General features: G+C 41.7%; 1 protein-coding gene across 1 annotated transcript; it reads right to left on the reverse strand.

Annotated features, from left to right (window-relative positions):
* Nucleotides 1-200: 200 nt before the first annotated feature.
* LOC308399892 (serine/threonine-protein kinase pim-2-like) lies at nt 201-2,842 on the reverse strand. The gene is made up of 9 exons (XM_080887308.1): nt 2,671-2,842; nt 2,390-2,569; nt 1,957-2,145; nt 1,597-1,691; nt 1,464-1,511; nt 934-1,155; nt 672-852; nt 406-582; nt 201-316 (listed from the first exon to the last, which is right to left on the reverse strand). The coding sequence occupies exons 1-9, from the start codon at nt 2,741-2,743 to the stop codon at nt 225-227; spliced, it is 1,257 nt and encodes a 418-aa protein (XP_080743434.1). The 5' UTR covers nt 2,744-2,842; the 3' UTR covers nt 201-224.
* Between the last annotated feature and the right edge of the window lie 17,486 nt (nt 2,843-20,328).

Raw genomic sequence — 20,328 nt, forward strand, 5'->3', positions numbered from 1 at the left:
GGTCCTCTCTTGCCTTCACACAGCCGCCGCTTGACACTATATTTAGATGAAGGTCAGATGGAGGTCTCAGACTGCTTGCTGCTGGATTGGAAAAGAAAACACCAAAAAAGAGCCACGTGACAGCAACTGCAATATTGCTACTAAATTTGAAAAGTGACTTGTTGATGACTTGTGATGTGTTGGAGCTTTTGCTCCATAACCTTTTAGTTCATGGTGCGCAGAAATCATTTGAGCCACATGTGATTCCGAAGATCCTCCAGGGTGAAGCGGTCCTTGTAGTGCTTCCTCAGACACCCCGTCAAAAAATCCCTGCATTCTTTACAGAAATGAAATACTCTTGTTAAAGTTATCCACAAAGTTATTTCACCTTTCTTATATCAACAGCCCTTTTGGCAGAAATCTTACTGTTTGAAATGTCAGCTAAAATCGGTGGGTTTTGGTTGATGATCTTGTAGTCGCAGTCAAATGGTAACTTGTTGTGTAACAGCTGGTACATCACAACACCCAGCTGCCAGGCTGTAGTATATTCTGCAGAGCAGAAGCCGTACATGAACCACTCTGGACTATTGTAGATCCTGGTTCCTAAAACACAAAGATAAGAAGAATTAATGGGGAGGGAACATGATGTGGAGACAGTTCATGACAGCACAACGCTGTGGCTGAAAACATACCTGCGTTCCTCCTGAACCTTTGTCCCGGAGTAAACGTGACTCCACAGCCAAAATCGATGTATCGCACTCGGGGTTCCTCCGAAGATGTTTCAATTAGAATGTTGTGTGGTTTAATATCTCGGTGGAAAACCCCCTTGTTATCCATCGTAATGGCTGCGTCAACTAGTTGCTTCATTATGACCTAAAAGAAAGGAAGCCATATTTGGAGCACAGGACATTCTCTATGAAAAACTGCTGTAAGCTCCAAATGCTCGTCACTTACCTTAACATGTGTCTCTGACAGAGGTTTATCTGTAGTTTTGAGGTAATTGTCTAAGTCCATGCAATTTTCTGGTTTCTCAAAAACCATAATAAGCTCATCTTCCAGATCAAACCAGTCAAGTAGAAGTGGGGTTATACTGCTTTCCGTATCGTGTGGTCCAGCCCCAACTTGTATCAGTAGCGCCACCTCCAGGGGAACATCAGTACTTTTCCCATTCCAATCCTTCAGAAGGAAAGTTACTTCAGGTCAGTATTCAGAATTTCAACAAAAGTAGCTATCAGCGTACAGACAGTTTTGAAATAGTCACAAAATGACCTGATCTTTAAAAAGCATTCTTTCCACTGAAACATGTCAGTTTAAACAATAAGGTGACCCACTGTTCATAGAATTCGACCATATTTCCTGACGATTTCACACACAACTGTGAGACCAGTCTGGTTCATGCACGGAGGAAATACGTGCCTTATGCTTGATGCCTGAGAAGGCCTGAAATAATATAAATACCTGCTGGAATAAGAAAAGACGCTTACCATTGTTGTGCGCGCAAGTCTGCGCTGTTGAACATGTTTGATTGCCACCTGCATTAAAGACATTTTCTGGGTTAGAGAAGTACAAACAGGAATAAACTGAAGATCTGTGAAATGCAAATGTAAGAAGCCATACTGGAAAACTGTCTTTTATGCGTATTCCAGAAAACACGGTGGCAAAGCCTCCATGACCCAGCACCTCCAGCTCTTGATATTTTTCCAGGAAGTCTTCTGCAGACACACAGGAAAAACATACAGGTTATGACTTGTTACACAGAAAACAGCTGGCACAGTCCTATAGAGCTTTGCTATAACATTTCTATTAATTGGTAAATAGCAGCTACATTTTAGCAGATTAGTAGGTAGGTAACGTCATTACTGCCCAGAGTGTCTCTTATTGTCGATTGGTCCCACAGGAATCAAACCCAATCTCAAACCCCAGGACAAATTCTAAAGGATCTTGTGATCCAGCTCAGAAATATTGCCATTATCTTACCTTTTCTGTCAGTGCCGGATATCCTCGGTGAGTCACATGTTTCAGAGGGTTCCTGGGTGGGACTCTCCTCTGGGCTCGTTGTCCTGCTTTTTTTGCTGGATGGTCCCTCAGATTCGTCACTAGTGCTCTTCCGTTTGTTGCTCCTCTTAATTATACTAGAGTCGCTTGAAGGCACTATGAGAAGGCCAACTAAAATGGAAAAAGTAGTTTGACTTTAAGCATTTTCAGTCCAACTCTGTGTCAACTGCTTTCTACTGACTTTCTAAGGTCTGGCAATCGTGCATTAAAGCAATAACTGCACACTGAAAATCAACACAAAGAAGGCTAAATGAACCAACTACAAAGTTAAAGACCGTTAAGTACACAGTTAAAGTCACAAAATAAACTACATAGCCAAGATAATGTCACAGCTAAAACAGGTCTTATCACTTACATTTCAAACTGGATTCCCCAGAAACAAAGTGGCTGGGACCCGGTTTTGGACCTCCACTGCTTTTGCTTTTTTTGGGGGATTTGTCCAGTCTTTCAGGTAAGTCCCTTCTCTTTCTTCCCTCTATTCTTCCATCTGGAGTCATCTTCACCAGTGTGGAGATGCAAGGCTCTGTTTGGTGTCCTGAAATCAACAAAAGATGATTTTGTTTAAGTCAAATTCAGTTGCCTCAAATAAAAACCCAGAAGCATGCATAATTACCATATGAATCCCATTTGACTTACCTAGAGGGTTATTCAGATCCACAGGACGTGGTGCAGTATAAGTTGGCCAAGACTTTGACATTGTGTGATTCATTTAGGTTAATTTAGTTTCAGGATTTCACTCTTCACTCTGCAAAGATGCAATGAGCTGTGTGTGAGAACTATGATCTTTAGTGTCTTATAACAATGTCTTATAACAACGAGGTGATGACATCACAAGATTTTGGAATTCTTGGTTTCCATAGCTACAGAACATCAGCCTGGGCTAGGCAGTAGTTTCTGGTGAAGGCAAAGTTCTGTAAAGATTTATTTAGGGGTGCAATATTGCAAAAACTGTAGCGCAGCTGCATAAATGCATGTTTATAGAGGGCTGCTTCAAGGTGGGAACTGTGCTTCTACAACAAAGGCCATAAAACTAGTTAGGAACAAGCAATGGATATTATAGATAATATTGTAGCTATTATACCAACAAGAAGGACTCTCTTTGGGCAGCATTTACTTGTAAGGCAGTAGTGAAGGCTAATGGATAGCTTTGCAGGCTAAAAGCTAGCAGCACAGGTTAAGTCAAAATTCACTTGATTTCAGTTTTATTTACAGCACCAAATCACAAAAACAGTTGCCTAAAGGTGCTGGAATGTGTTGACTGATCTATAAATCGTATCTGTGAGCATTATTATGACTAGTTACTCACTAAATGTATGAGCAGTATTGGATGTAATGCATAATAAAATTATGCGTTACTGTGATGAGGTTATATTTTTCAAGGTTCAAAGGCTATAGAAAGAAAGCACGTGTAGCCCAGTGAATTTGAACTTCCACAGTTATTCTTTTTCCTTTCCTGCCTAATGTATTTTCTTATAATTTCTCAATAATTTATTTGCTCTGTTTTACCTAACCTCCGACTGTCTTGGTGAGTGTTGTGGAAGTTAGTATTGTTAGCTGATGTAACAAGCATGGTACCTGCTTCCCAACTCTATCGGTGTGGGGTTTTTTTCTTTTTTTCTTTAATCGCTGGTTGTTCATATTTATGTTCCACTTGTATACCTCATCTGTTTGTATGTTGTATACTCACTGATTGTTCAATAAAGTTCTTGTTAAAAATACACACATATATATATATATTAGGGGTGCAACGATACACAAAATTCACGGTTCGGTTCGATACTTTGGTGTCACGGTTCGAAATTTTTTCAATACAAAAGAAATGTTCATGCCTTTTTAATTTGTCATTTATTAAAATTATAAATATATATTTTAACTCAAAAGTACAGTTTTTAAATTTAACCCTAACCCTTGTGCGTGTTTTTTATTTTGACAGCGAATGCGCACCTGCGGACCACTTATGTGCAGCCCTGGTTATTTAGCTCATCATATCGCAGCCACAGAAATTATTTTGTCCATGAAACCATAAAGCTGCACTTTCTTTTTGCCTTATAGTCTGATTTGTCATAACTTCTCCGTTTTGTGGTAAGCTTTTCTTTGGCTGTCACTTCTTCACCCTGACCTGTCTTATTTGGCTCAGCAGAACTAAAATATATATCCTGCTGCTTTTACACACGCACTCACATAACGCTCAGCGATTCTCTGCGCGATCAACCTCTCACATGTTTAAGCTGCAGGAGATTTCACTTGTCATGTTTGCATAGTAAGCTAACGATTGATAAGACGATGTCAGAGGAATTGGTGCACAAATTATCATCACTCACCAATCAGTGCTGTCGCTCTCTATACACAGTTCGTGCGATTGCAAAGTGAAAGCAAAAAACAAGCGCAAATTCAAACGCGATTTCAATATGTCACATATTGACAGTATATAAGTATTGTCTTGAGCACTGTTAGTGCCAACATATATAAATGGCAAAATAAAATAAAAATACTTCATGAATATCTCATAATTGTATATATTTGTGCATTTGAGCTGAGCATTGAGCGGGGACTTTTCACTATCGATCGATTATGATCAATGACAGTGAACCTGAGCACCTCCCCTACCTTTGGTGTGCGCTCACGCAGCTTGTAGAAAAAGTTTAGTGTGGAAGAAGTGGAGAAGGTGGAGCTGAAAAGCTGACATAAAACAATTAAAACTAAAAATGGGTGCAGCAAAATGTGTCGATTTAACCGCCATGTTAGCTGTCAGTGCTGCTGCACCAGCAGCAAGCGGTAACAACTAGTGACAACCAGTGAGAACCAGCAACAACCGGTAACCAAGCCTCACAGTCAAATATTGTTTGAAACAGATACTTGGATTTCAAATAATTTAGAACTGATACTACCATTTATGTGATGCTCCTCTTCTATCCAAATCACCTGAAAGGCAACAAAAAAGATTCTCTATCCCTGGTGATTGCTGCAACCAGCAGCACAGCAGTGAAAAAAAAGCAGTGATCATTTGTATGTAAACAACACATGAGTTATTGGATGTGATCGCTACAGGTTATCACATCCAATATGGCAACAGCTCTTGAGCAATGTGTGCATGACATGACAAAGGTTAATAAGAGGCCTAACATTGTAGAGGGAAGCCAAAGTGTTTGAGGAGAACTCGGAAAGACACAGGCCATCACCATGGACTCAACCAAAAAGGATGAATGCATGTTGTGTGCATGCTGCATACCTATGTGTTCAAAGTAAAACGTGTGTACTGAACAGAGCATTTGCCATCCAGAAGCATTTATTGTATTTGTAATCATGCTTTTGTATCATATTTTATGAAGTCTTGTAATATGTCTGCTAACACTGACAGGTTTGAAACACCAACATCATTGTTTATGTCAATATAAAAATGTCACCAGTCATTTACAGCTGATTACAATGTGAGACTGACACAAAAACCTCTGAATCAGTAAGAATTCCCTTAAAATCTGAGCTCTTTTTTATTCCTATTGAAACAGCTTAATCCATAACTCCATTTTAGTATAGTATAAGTCCACTGGGGCGATGGGGCGTCTTGTAATCAGAAGGTTGCCGGTTTGAGCCCCGGCTCCAGCAGTCTCAGTCGTTGTGTATTTGGGCAAGCCACTTCACACTTCACCCGTTGCCTACTGGTGGTGGTCAGAGGGCCTGGTAGCGCCAGTGTCTGGCAGCCTTGCCTCTGTCAGTGCGTTATTATAGCCACAGCCGCCCTGGGGAAGTGTGTGAATGACTGAATGTAGTGTAAAGCGCTTTGGGGTCCTTAGGGACTAAGTAAAGCGCTATACAAATACAGGCCCTTTACCATTTTATTGTAAGCTGCTGGACAATAAAATCAAGTTATTAATCCATGTATTAATTTAGACCCAACATGCCGAAATTGTGTGCTTTCAGTTCATTTCATTTCAATTTATATGGCCCCGTTCACAAGTACAGTCTTCCCAGTTTGAACGACAAAATGTGGTGCTGGAGATGCCTTTTACATCTATTACAGAAAACAGATGCATAGCAGAGGAATAAACAGGCCCAGCAATGGAAACAGACTCACAGCACAGCATCTGTTTAGCAAATCTCTTTTGTATATGTTTTGATACTAGACAATTATGAGGCAATTATTCACTTAAATACCTATTTTGCACAAAGGATGTTTAGTAATGAAATGTAATTAAGGTTCACAGTGTGTGGGAGTCTGTTCATTGTGAAGTTGACATTAAAACACATCTAAAAGGTTAGAGGGAAAAAGAGGGTAGAGGTGTGGCTTACATTCTCCTCAGGAGTTCCTCCTCATCCATCCTGCCATGTATCAACAGTTGAGGCTGGTGGCAGAGTGATGGAGGGAATATTTTCTTGGCACACGTTGGGCCACTTACTAAGAGCTGTGAATCATTTAAATGCAACAGCCTACCTGAAAACTAAACTTCATGCATTTATCAACCATCTCCTAACAATAGTTAACATCCATCCATCCATCCATCCATCTTCAACCGCTTATCCGAGGCCGGGTCGCGGGGGCAGCAGCCTAAGCAAAGAGGCCCAGACCTCCCTCTCCCCAGCCACCTCCTCCAGCTTATCCAGGGGAATACCAAGGCGTTCCCAGGCCAGCCGAGAGATATAATCTCTCCAGCGTGTCCTGGGTCTTCCCCGGGGCCTCCTCCCGGTGGGACATGCCTGGAACACCTCACCCAGGAGGCGCCCAGGGGGCATCCTTGTCAGATGCCCGAACCACCTCAGCTGACTCCTTTCGATGTGGAGCAGCAGCGGCTCTACTCTGAGCCCCTCCCGGATGGCCGAACTTCTCACCCTATCTCTAAGGGAGAGGCCAGCCACCCTTCGGAGGAAGCTCATTTCCGCCGCTTGTATCCGCGATCTCATTCTTTCGGTCACTACCCACAGCTCGTGGCCATAGGTGAGGGTAGGGACGTAGATCGACCGGTAAATTGAGAGCTTTTACACTCAGCTCCCTCTTCACCACGACGGACCGGTGCAGCGTCCGCATTACAGCAGCTGCAGCCCCAATCCGTCTGTCAATCTCCGGCTCCCTTCTCCCATCACTCGCGAACAAGACCCCGAGATACTTGAACTCCTCCACTTGGGGCAGGAATAACAATAACAGGAATAACAATAGTTAACATCACAGTTTAATTAGCCCCTCTGTTATAAAGCATGCATACACTACTGTTGTTAAAGTTGGACAGATTCCAGGTTAACTGGGTCTACCTTGTGATCCAAAGCCTAACTTTATTTATACAGTACACATTTTCCGTATAAAGTGAATTTAAGTTGCAAATATTCATTCAATCAGTTGACACTCAATCGATTAAAAATAAGGGCATTTGGAAAAAAGTTATGATTGCTAGGAAGTAGATTACTTTTACTTTACGTCTTGTGGAAAAAGTGTCTGAGCCTCAGCTGTGCAACAATTTGTTTGTTGGCAAGTGTCTTGTAAATTAGTGCAGTGATGGAGTGGCAATATAAATTATGTTTAGGAAGCCAAAGTAAAAAGTGGTGGTCAAAGAAAGAATGGGGGAAAGAGAGCAGGATGAGAGATCAACCAGGGCTTTAGATTTGAGCAGTGATGGCAATGACCTGCTGAGTGCATGACCTAAAAGATGAAGTTCTGACGAGTGAGTAGTTTGTCTGCATTTTTGTAAAGGACTGAAACATTTTTAATGTTTGTATATTGAAAACATGTACACTCACCGTAATCTGTGTAATATATCTATAAGCTGATCCCTTGGAAATGAATACTGAATGTTGAATTATATTGTTTTTGAAAGGATTTTATCCTGGATGTGCAGCTGAAAAATCTGCAGGGACTATGTGATACCAGCTTGTCTCTGTTCTACAACCAACTCTACAGAAAAACACATTATTTTTACAGACACAGTCATCTGATGCTTGGTCGTGATCTCATTTTGGAATATTTTTTCCAATGTGCATCTCAATACATATAATGATATGATTTATATCAAGCAAATTATGCCATCATATATGAGAAAACTCTAAAATTATGTTTGATTTTGACTCACTTGACTCATATATAATAAAATGGTAAATTGTTGAAAATCAGCAGCATTGGTCTATAATTGCAGCATAAATGCAGCAGGCAAAAGACAATCTTGGCATTAGGCTGAGAGGAGGCTTGTTAAAAGATTTAAAATATTAAAGAAATAGAGTCATGTTTGTGGTAAATGAGCAGTTTCCCCATCTGTAAAGCATATGTCCTCACAGCAACGCTAAATGTCGAAGTAATGGACTGAGACAAGCCCATTTTAAAAAACGCATTGAAAGGAAAGTAACTTGAAAGTAATCACACTTTACAAAAGTGGTATATTTATTTAATGCAATACAGTACAGTGCCTCTGTACTGCCAGCACACATTTATCATCATAGTACAGACACAGAAAGAAAGCATGGAAAAGCAGGCACACATTTACATAGAAAACAAAACAACAAATTCATCAAGTGAACACCAAGTTTTGTCATACTCTCCTCCATTTATACAGAAGTATTGGGTCCACGGTCACTGAGCTCCACATGCCAACCCTGGGGACGGCAGAACTTTGTTTTGGAGTTTGACAGAAGTGTGCGAGTCGGTGCAGGTGTCCTGGACTTGCTTTGGCTTTTTAATTTTTAATTTGGGCTCTTGCTGGCTTACTAGAGAGACTGCAGTCCTTCACCTCCTCCTCATCCTCCTCCTTTTCCATCTACACATCTCTGCTGGCACTGCCAGACCTAAACATTTCTCTTTTATGGTAGATGTATGTATGTGCACATGCATCTTATAAGGGTCAAATGAGTTCAGTAAAGGTCATTAAACCTCAGTTTTTCAAGGATAAAAGACTTCTCTTATCATATTTCTGCAGTTCCACACATCTAATTTATTCACCTTCTGTCTCCTTCGTAGAGGGTAATAAGGTGATATATGTTTTTCTTTACCTTGATTCTGTATAACACAAACACAGCTACATACTCTTTAAGAGTAAACAGCCTTACTTTTAATGGGCACCGCAGCAGTTATAAGGTGTCAGGTATAAACTCATAAATCGTCCAGGATGCACTGCACCATTTTAGCGTTTGAACTGTGCTGCAGGTCACATTCTTATTAGCTTTGTCTTTTTCTTCTTCTCCATTTATAATGCAGTAGTTAGTTTAATTTGGTACCTTTAGAAGTTTTAACAGGCTCTCATACATGAACATGTATCTTGAAAAACATGTCAGGAAGTTTATATGCGCAATGTCCTTTCACTTTTCACATCCACAGACTGATAGTTGAAGTCAGCTTTAATGGGAACCTCCAATTCCAATGAGGCCGAATGACTTCACATATCTCAGGGAAGAGCACAGATGTAATTTGAGGCTTCGCAAAACCTCACAGACAGCCAGTGAGGGTTATTAGAATGATGACTATCTCTGATTTAGACTATTCATCACAGGACCAGAGTTTTAGCTGTGAAGAGGTCAGTGCATCAGTCAGGAGGGCATGTTGTCCTTATTACTGCATCTAAACTTATTCCCACAAACTCTTCATGTCTAACATAACATCTACACTGAAAAGAAGTTCAGAATTGCAGACAATATTATACTGCCAGACACTTTCTCACAAAGATGCTGGGAGAGGAGATTCCAATCTGCAGCTTTCTACTGGGAGAAATGGTTTCCGTATGTGTTGATCTTACTTTATTTATTTAATTGGTCATCCTCAAAACTATTGAAAGAATTTCAATAAGGATATATCATTTAGAGCAGGGGTGTCAAACTCAAATACACAGTGGGCCAAAATTCAAAACAGGAACAAAGTCGCGGGCTAACGTTAATATTTATTGAAATATATTTATTCCTCCAGATATGAGAATGAATCTTTTCTTATGGACTCAAACACATTTTGCTGAAAAACTGAATATGGAACAAGCAAAGCTTAATACTAAACAATATATATATTAGCTGCATAATACCAGTAGGCCAGCTCTAATAGTAATTTGGTATGGCTTCGCAGGCCAAATGCAATTAGGCTGCTGGCCAAATTTGGCCCACGGGCCAGAGTTTGACGCCTACGATTTAGAGAAAGTGACTGGTGATTAGACTCTAATGACCCATATCACAGAACAGGATCCTCCTTACTGAACTTACACATATGCTTCATAACTGGCGTTACTGAGCTAATAACTACTGCTGGGTTCCAGTGGCAGAGTGAGGAAGTCTGAGCCAGAGGTGGAGCCCAGCAATCAGAGAGTAAATTCAGAAGGTGGGGGGGACTGTCGAACAGATGATGAACAGAAGGACTAGATGAAATATGGCTGCCTGGAGTGTTTTAAAAGGCACCTATAAATAAACTGTAATATTGCTATTATTGTTATTACTGTGATAAGACGCAGCTTTTGAGGCTCTGCTACTGGTCAGTTGTGCTGATGTAAAGCAAAACCTCAATGCATCTCCAGTCCTTCAGCAAAGAGTCAAGCATGTGCACACAACACACACACAGAACTGAAATAGAGAGAAGATGGAGAGAAAAGGACCAAAAAGTGCCAACAGGTCAAGCTAACCATGAATATGACACGGTGGAATCATATTGGGTTGCAGAGGGTGATGTGACACAGAAGTAGAGATTGTGATCATATCTTACTCCTCAAACAAATTAAAGAAACACATTGTGAATGTTAGAAATCATAGGGGAGAAAATCTGTATTGATATGGACTCGGTAATGTGTGAAGTACAAAAGGATCTCTCATTGTTTGATGGAAATTAAAATTATCAACAGAGATTGACAGACCACGTGACTTTCACGCATTGCATGCCGGGTACTAGTGGCAAAACAATCAAAGCAATGCATCAAACGCAAGCATTTGCAGCACCGCAAAACGTTCATTCTCCGGTTCCAATACCTTCTTGTTTTTTCTTTGCCCCCCAAAAAAGGTATGTACAAAACGAAGGAGAACAATGCCGGTCCGTACAAAGACAGACTTGATGAAAAGTCAAAGAAAAGATATGAGGAAAAAAATCAAACGAGTGAAAGGGTTAGACCCTTACGAGCACACAGAGGGACAAAATACGTTAGCGTGCTGCCCAACTTTCACCACGCTCATATTTATAATTATACGGTTCTTGGAGTGAGCGCACACACTCATGAAGTTTAGTAACGTCAGGTCACTGCAACAAGCCCAGGTACAGTTTACCGACGGATGGGTGCAGGACCTTGAAATGCACCGTGTAGAACGAAAGACCATCGTACGTATCATAAGTTTACCAGTCTCACAAATCATCTTCATAAATACACATTCGTTAACCATTTATTAATATAACCTTTGAGCTCAACGGTAATTAATTAGTAGTGGAAATAATTTCTGGTTCGCATTACAGAAATGTAGCAGTGACAATAATATTGTATGCTGTAATCGTACTGGACAATTAGTGATACAAAACAACTGTTTTATCCTGTGAATAAAAGTATATGTTTTTGTCAGTGTACCATGGTAATAACAGAAGCGAAACGCAATATTGTGTCAGGACAATTCACTATTTATGCACAATAAATAAAGGAGCATAGCGCGACAATTTCTGTTCAGCGCCAGACTTGCTTGTAACCTATATCACCAATTATGTTATGAAAAATGACGCATCAACTACTACAAAACTCTGACCTTTGTGCGAATGCTTGGAGCAGACTAACCTGTGAGCTGGAGGGTTCTGGGACGTTATATTTGGTCTTTGAATGGCTGCAATCCAGGCCACCCGTCACCTCTTTGTTACTTCGGAAACATGGCTCGAACAATTTCTCTTCAACGACGTAATCCGATAACAACCGATCTCTTTACCCATCGGCTTCCCGTGGCTGTCATGCGACCGGCTATTGCAGTTAATAATACAACAGCTTCTTGCCATTTTTTGTGTTTCTTTTTATCGCTGTGTAACTGATTTCAATTGAAAGCCTGCGTGCGCTGGTACCGCTTGCCACGCGTTCCCAGAATCCTTTGCTGTTTTTACCCCTGAATGACATCACATTTTCAATCTCTACTGAAAGAGGGATGAATTCAAAGACACACAGGAAATCAAAGTAGAAAAAAAATAAGACAGGCTAGTTCATTTTGCCAAAATTTCATTACAGCATCTCAAAATAGTACTCAGTGTGGCCCCCACATTCATGTATGCCAGTGCAGATGGTCTGGTCAAAGGCATTTACACTGATGGCCTTTTGGAGGTAATTTTGTTTAATTTTATATTTTATATGTATATATAATTTTAGAAACTATATACTTCAATGTACTAAATTATAATCATACTATACTGTGATTTAAAAAGTGTTTATTCATTTTATGAGCAGTATTTTTGGTGTCTGCCTGCTATATGAACCCAGACAGATGAGTATATAAAGTGTAACCCTACTGGTTGGCAGCCATACAGCTACTTTGGCAAGAACTAGTTCAAGCATTAGATAAGGAGAACAAAGGGCAAATTTGCTTCTTTACTATATAGGCATGCCCAGTGTTTTTTGTGCAGCTTTGCCTCATTAGGCAAAGCATTTAGAAAGCATTTACTTTTAAAGTGTGCAAGGTTTGCAGTTTGACTCTGCACCAGACTTCTCAAGTAAACCTTTTCTAAGCTTTTTGATACGTTCCATGTTTGATAAACCCAGGGGTTCCCTGACCTTCAGCTCATAATACATATATGTGTCCATAGAACTGATGTGAACCTTTCAACAAACTTTACAACAACCAACAAAAGACTCAAAAATGTCTGTTACTGGAAATGCTCATGGATGTGGAGCTCTAGATTGAAACTGACATGCCTTGGTACCTTAATTAACATTGTCAGCTAAAGCACCAATGACTAAAAGTAAAAAGTATCAGGAAAGCATCTTTATTCACATACCCATTCAAATTTTTTTTTTAGCAACACTACAAAATGCTAATATTTTCTTACAGTACTATTTCCCTTAAGTGGTATATCTCTTTTTGGGAAAGTCTCTGTAGGCTTTTTAATAGGAAGAGACTCCTGCTTCCTCTGAGCATTTTAATGCAAGAGACAAACTGAGATAATTGTTTTTAGACTTGCAAATTCCACAGATGTATCCATTATCATTTAATAGACTGTTCCCAAACTGTTTCTTCGAGGCTTTCAGTTATCTCATCAGCACCCTCAAAAATAAAGGGCAGAATCACAGAGCCCTGCTTTGGTGTACCTATGGAAAATATGCAGAGTGTCTGGAAGCACAAATCCCAAGCAAGTTTAATTCCCATGAAGGTTATGGAGCCTCAATCACATGTTTGTTAGCAACACAAGTTCCAAGGATAGCAATGATTTCATTTATCCTGAATTGTGAGACGATTCCAATTAATGACGACACTGAACCCTTAAAGTGACACACAAACTAGAATAATCAGTGGATTTTAACAGTTTGTTTACTAATATTTTTATTACTAGTACCATTAAACTTGCAGGAAGTGTAGTTTCTTATTACAGAAGAAGATCATTTTTGTGGACTTAGGCTGTACCAATGAAGCTGTAACTGTTGTTATGGAACCGGCAACACACCCAGTGAGCTTGATTTGAAGTGGGTTTAATCAACACATTGCAATGTGGAGAGAGCATCCCAGTGAAACACTGGGATGCTCTCTGAATTGTGGCCACCACCCTTACATCTTATATACGCAGACACAGACGCTCTTAAACAAAAAACATTCCACAGCAGATCAATTATTGGCAGATCCTTAACTGTTCAATTAAAGAAAAGCTCCAACCAACCGTCACCTCATCTGCAACAGGATGTCCAGAGCCCTCAAGAGGAAAATGAGTCTGCTGTGAAGGTGAAATAAAACTTGGCCCTCACTTGTGATCACATTCCACATGCATACAAACTGGTGACAGGAGTGCTCTTACTATACTAGAGTGAGAAAGTGACATTACTATAACTAATGTGATATGATTAAATATGCGATTAATACATGAGAAAAGAAATCTGCCACCACACTGTTCAACATAGATAATATGAAGTGGATCTTCATAAACTAAATGTAACATTCAGGGAGAAAAAATGTGCACAAACAGGAAAACAGGGAGGATACCAGGTTTTCATTCTTTATATTATGAGGAAAACTGTTCTTCTAGAAAGATCATCAGTTGCCACCCTTCTGGCCTATCAGTAAATTACCTTGGATGGAGGAACTCACTAAAGAAGCTTGTGTGCCAAAATATTTGGGTTCCCTATAAAAAGTGAGAAAACTGCCATAAACAACAGAAAGAGAAAATCCCAGAAGAACCCACCAGCTGTTTACAGCTCATGTGAGGTTGCAGAGGTAGCAGAACAAGTGGTGCGTCCATGCAAACCACAGTGGACGTTGACATACAGTGGGGCAAAAAAGTATTTAGTCAGCCACCGATTGTGCAAGTTCCCCCACCTAAAATGATGACAGAGGTCAGTAATTTGCACCAGAGGTACACTTCAACTGTGAGAGACAGAATGTGAAAAAAAAATCCATGAATCCACATGGTAGGATTTGTAAAGAATTTATTCGTAAATCAGGGTGGAAAATAAGTATTTGGTCAATAACAAAAATACAACTCAATACTTTGTAACATAACCTTTGTTGGCAATAACAGAGGTCAAACGTTTACTATAGGTCTTTACCAGGTTTGCACACACAGTAGCTGGTATTTTGGCCCATTCCTCCATGCAGATCTTCTCGAGAGCAGTGATGTTTTGGGGCTGTCGCCGAGCAACACGGACTTTCAACTCCCGCCACAGATTTTCTATGGGGTTGAGGTCTGGAGACTGGCTAGGCCACTCCAGGACTTTCAAATGCTTCTTACGGAGCCACTCCTTTGTTGCCCGAGCGGTGTGTTTTGGATCATTGTCATGTTGGAAGACCCAGCCTCGTTTCATCTTCAAAGTTCTCACTGATGGAAGGAGGTTTTGGCTCAAAATCTCTCGATACATGGCCCCATTCATTCTGTCCTTAACACGGATCAGTCGTCCTGTCCCCTTGGCAGAAAAACAGCCCCATAGCATGATGTTTCCACCCCCATGCTTCACAGTAGGTATGGTGTTCTTGGGATGCAACTCAGTATTCTTCTTCCTCCAAACACGACGAGTTGAGTTTATACCAAAAAGTTCTACTTTGGTTTCATCTGACCACATGACATTCTCCCAATCCTCTGCTGTATCATCCATGTGCTCTCTGGCAAACTTCAGACGGGCCTGGACATGCACTGGCTTCAGCAGCGGAACACGTCTGGCACTGCGGGATTTGATTCCCTGCCGTTGTAGTGTGTTACTGATGGTGACCTTTGTTACTTTGGTCCCAGCTCTCTGCAGGTCATTCACCAGGTCCCCCCATGTGGTTCTGGGATCTTTGCTCACCGTTCTCATGATCATTTTGACCCCACGGGATGAGATCTTGCGTGGAGCCCCAGATCGAGGGAGATTATCAGTGGTCTTGTATGTCTTCCATTTTCTGATGATTGCTCCCACAGTTGATTTTTTCACACCAAGCTGCTTGCCTATTGTAGATTCACTCTTCCCAGTCTGGTGCAGGTCTACAATACTTTTCCTGGTGTCCTTCGAAAGCTCTTTGGTCTTGGCCATGGCGGAGTTTGGAGTCTGACTGTTTGAGGCTGTGGACAGGTGTCTTTTATACAGATGATGAGTTCAAACAGGTGCCATTCATACAGGTAACGAGTGGGGGACAGAAAAGCTTCTTACAGAAGACGTTACAGGTCTGTGAGAGCCAGAGATTTTCCTTGTTTGAGGTGACCAAATACTTATTTTCCACCCTAATTTACAAATAAATTCTTTACAAATCCTACCATGTGAATTCATGGATTTTTCTTTCACATTCTGTCTCTCACAGTTGAAGTGTACCTCTGGTGCAAATTACTGACGTCTGTCATCATTTTAAGTGGGGGAACTTGCACAATCGGTGGCTCACTAAATACTCTTTTGCCCCACTGTATGTGACTGTCAGCTTTTAAACATATTCAACTTTCATCCTCAGTGCATTTCATAACTAGTGAGACAGTAAATGCCTGGTATATGCAAAGAAACATACCCCAGTTATATAACACCATGCTGGAAAAATAAATATTTTGGATTTACAAAGTGAGGCTCATTGGGCTACTGCCCATTACTCTTTTCTTCCAAGAATACTTAAAACAGTTGACAATTAACAATAAAAAAGAATCTGACCTGATGCTGACATGGATACTTTTGCAGGTTTTATTAGTCTGCCATGAAGCTCATTTATCTACCATGTTACTAAAATGAGTCGGGTTTGTCCAGGAATTTAGGGAAAGGTTCATTCAAACCACAAACAAATAACCATGTGGTGAAAAGGGCATTACAAAGACGTCGAAAACAAACCAGCCAGAGGAAATGTGCTTGTGCTTAAAAAAAAACATGGCAAAATATACTACGGGTAAACTTGAATCAAAACTGACTTCATAATATATGCATCATGAGAGAACTGCTATTAAAGAGGATATCTGATCTTGATTCTACCAAGAGAAAGGTCAAGGTTTAGCTGCGACGACTGTACAAAATCATTTTGTCCTGCATTGCTTTCTCAGGTCCATGTGCCTCTGCTGAAGTTCCTGATTTTCTTCCTCCTGTGCCACCACCACATCTTCACCAGCGTACACCCATCCAGGAAAAACATTCAGACCACCGTTTCACCACGATGTCTGGATCACCTTGGTGTTGTCACATAAGGTACAATCAGTGTTACTCCTGCCTCTGTATCACATACATACAGCCTGTATGCCATCTTGCTTCAGTTTAGTTTGTCCACCCTCAGTTTAAAACTGGATTTGTGTCAACTCAATTTATAGATTTTCAGATTTTACAAAGCAACTTTATCCTCATTGACAGAAAACATTCTGGGCAGAATACAGTCAAAAATCTCAACTCACTGCACATTTCTCCCGCTGTCATTCAATTTTGCCACACTTTAGGACACTCACAGAAAATGCAGAATACTGTACACTACAGACAGATTAATAATGAAATAATGAAAGTTATTATTTTTAATTCAATTCAATTCAATTTTATTTATATAGCGCCAAATCACAACAATAGTCGCCTCAAAGTGCTTTATGTTGTACAGTAGATCGTACAATAATACATACAGAGAAAAACCCAACAATCATATGACCCCCTATGAGCAAGCACTTTGGCGACAGTGGGAAGGAAAAACTCCCTTTTAACAGGAAGAATACTCCGGCAGAACCAGGCTCAGGGAGGGGCGGGGCCATCTGCTGCGACCGGTTGGGGTGAGAGAAGGAAGACAGGATAAAAGACATGCTGTGGAAGAGAGACAGAGGTTAATAACAGATATGATTCAATGCAGAGAGGTCTGTTAACACATAGTGAGTGAGAAAGGTGACTGGAAAGGAAAAACTCAATGCATTATGGGAATCCCCGACAGCCTACGTCTATTGCAGCATAACTAAGGGAGGATTCAGGGTCACCTAGTCCAGCCCTAACTATATGCTTTAGAAACAAGGAAAGTTTTAAGCCTAATCTTGAAAGTAGAGATAGTGTCTGTCTCCCGAATCCAAACTGGAAGCTGGTTCCACAGAAGAGGGGCCTGAAAACTGAAGGCTCTGCCTCCCATTCTACTTTTAAATACTCTAGGAACAACAAGATTGGCAGGCCAAGATTGGCAGGCCAAGATTGGCGGCGCACTAGGTCGCAGCGGCCACACCGGGTCCAAAACCATGGTGCAATTTTGTTTTTAACTCAAGTTCTATTCGAATTTGGTCTATTATACAGCTGTAATGTGCATTGGAACAACAGTCAAACACATCTACAATCATCAACAACTTCTGGATTTAGAAAAACGCCACCAAACTCAGCCAGATGGAGACACGCTGGAGAAACTGTGCCGCAGCGGCATTCTGCAAGCGCCGAAAAAAACGGGCTATGGAGCCACAACATCTCAGCATCCGCCCGGAAGTACATCGAGAACGGTGTGCAAGGAAGCGGAAGCGCGGTAAGCGTGCCGGTATCCATGCTAGGCTAAAAGCCAACCGTAGCCGACCGGCACCCCCCATCACTTCTGCTCTCCAACGTGCGCTCCATAGAAAACAAACTGGACTATTTGAGACTGCTGCTAAACACCCGGAAAGAAATAAGACACTGCCGCGTCCTTATTCTTACTGAAACATGGCTACACAGAGGCATCACAGACCGCTCTATCCAGCTAGACGTGCTAGCCAGCTACCATGCCAACAGAGATCCCCTATCATCGGGTAAGACATGCGGCGGTGGACTGTGTGTTTACATCAATAACAGCTGGTGTAAGAATGCAGCGACTGTATCTGTGCACTGTTCAGAACTTGTGGAGGTCTTGGCAGTCAGATGCAGGCCGTTTTACATCCGAAGAGAGTTTACTGTGATGATCATCGTTGTTGTTTACATCCCACCTAGTGCTAGCACTAATGCCGTCATCACCTATCCGAACCATAAACCCTGGTTCTCTGCAAAGCTACGCAACCTGATGAAAGTCAGAGACTCTGCCTTTAAGTCCAAAAATAGAGAAGCTTACACTACAGCCAGAGCAGATCTATCATGGGCCATCAAAGACGCAAAGCGGCAGTATGCACATAAGATCAACACACATTTCACAAGTACAAAGGACACTCAGCGCATGTGGCACGGCATCCAAACAATCACGGGCTACAAGCCAACACCTCCAGCATGCAGCAGTGATCCCTCTCTGCCAGACCAACTAAATGACTTCTTTGCACGTTTTGAGACAGAGAACAAAGGAAGATGCCCCCCTCCCCCAATGACCAAGTACTTTGTCTGTCCACAGCAGATGTCAGGATGACACTTCACAGAGTAAACCTGCGAAGGGCTGCAGGACCTGACAACATACCTGGCCAGGTGCTTCGGGAGTGTGCTGACCAGCTCGCAGGCATCCTCACGAACATCCTAAACACATCACTGAGCCCAGCTGTGGTACCTGCATGCCTCAAAACCACAAAAATCATCTCAGTGCCAAAGAAGTCCACTGTGTCCTGCCTCAATGACTACCGGCCGGTGGCACTTACGCCCATCATCATTAAGTGCTTTGAGAGGCTGGTATTGAGGCACATGAAAACTCAGCTTCCACTGAATCTGGACCCGCTACAGTTTGCTCATCACCAAAACCGCTCCACAGATGATGCCATCTCATCTGCTCTTCACCTTTCTCTCTCCCATCTCGACAAAAGGACACTTATGTCAGAATGCTGTTTATTGACTTCAGCTCAGCATTCAACATAGTCATTCCCCAGGAGCTGGTAAAGAAGTTGGACTCACAAGGAATAAACACCTCCCTCTGCATTTGGATCTTGGACTTCCTAACTGACAGGCCATAGTCTGTCTTCATAGGAAATAAAACCTCCAAAGTCGTCAGACTGAGCGCAGGATCGCCGCAGGGCTGTGTGCTTGGTCCACTGCTGTTCACCCTGCTAACACATGACTGTACTGCACAGTACAGCTCAAACCACATCATCAAGTTTGCAGATGACACAATAGTGGTGGGTCTCATCACCAACAACGATGAGTGTGAATACAGAGAGGAGGTACAACACCTGGTGGACTGGTGTCAGAATAACAACCTGTCTCTAAATGTTCAGAAGACTAAAGAGATGGTTGTTAACTTCAGGAAGACCTCAATGGCTCACACCCCTCTGCACATCAACGGATCTGCTGTTGAGATGGTCAACAGTGTAAAGTTCCTGGGTCAGCCGATCTCTCCTGGAACCTGAACACCACCACCATCATGAAGAAAGCCCAACAACGTCTTCACTTTCTTAGGAAACTGAAGAAGGCCAGTCTCCCTCCTCCTATCCTCACATCATTTTACTGGGGAACCATTGAGAGCGTCCTCTGCTGCTACATCACTGTGTGGTACGGGAACTGCACCCTCGCTGAAAACAAGTGTCTGCAGCGCATATTGAGGACAGAAGAGAGGATCATTGGAGGCCCTCTCACATCCACCTCCCAACTCTATGACAGACACATCATCCGACGTGCGAACAGCATAGTGAAGGACACTCTCCACCCCTCACATGCACTGTTCTCCCTCCTTCTATCTGGCAGACGGTTTCGCAGCATCAAAACCGTGATGACCAGACACTGGAAGAGCTTCTTCCCCCAAGCAGTCAGAGCCCTCAACTCACTACCACAAAAGGACTGATATACACATACGCCTTTACAAACACCTTACAATACTGATCAAAAGACTCAAAAACAACAAAAACTTCCACAAATCCACTACAAACTGGAC

The sequence above is a fragment of the Rhamphochromis sp. 'chilingali' genome, assembly GCF_963969265.1.
Source record: "Rhamphochromis sp. 'chilingali' genome assembly, chromosome: 7".
NCBI classification, from domain to species: domain Eukaryota; kingdom Metazoa; phylum Chordata; class Actinopteri; order Cichliformes; family Cichlidae; genus Rhamphochromis; species Rhamphochromis sp. 'chilingali'.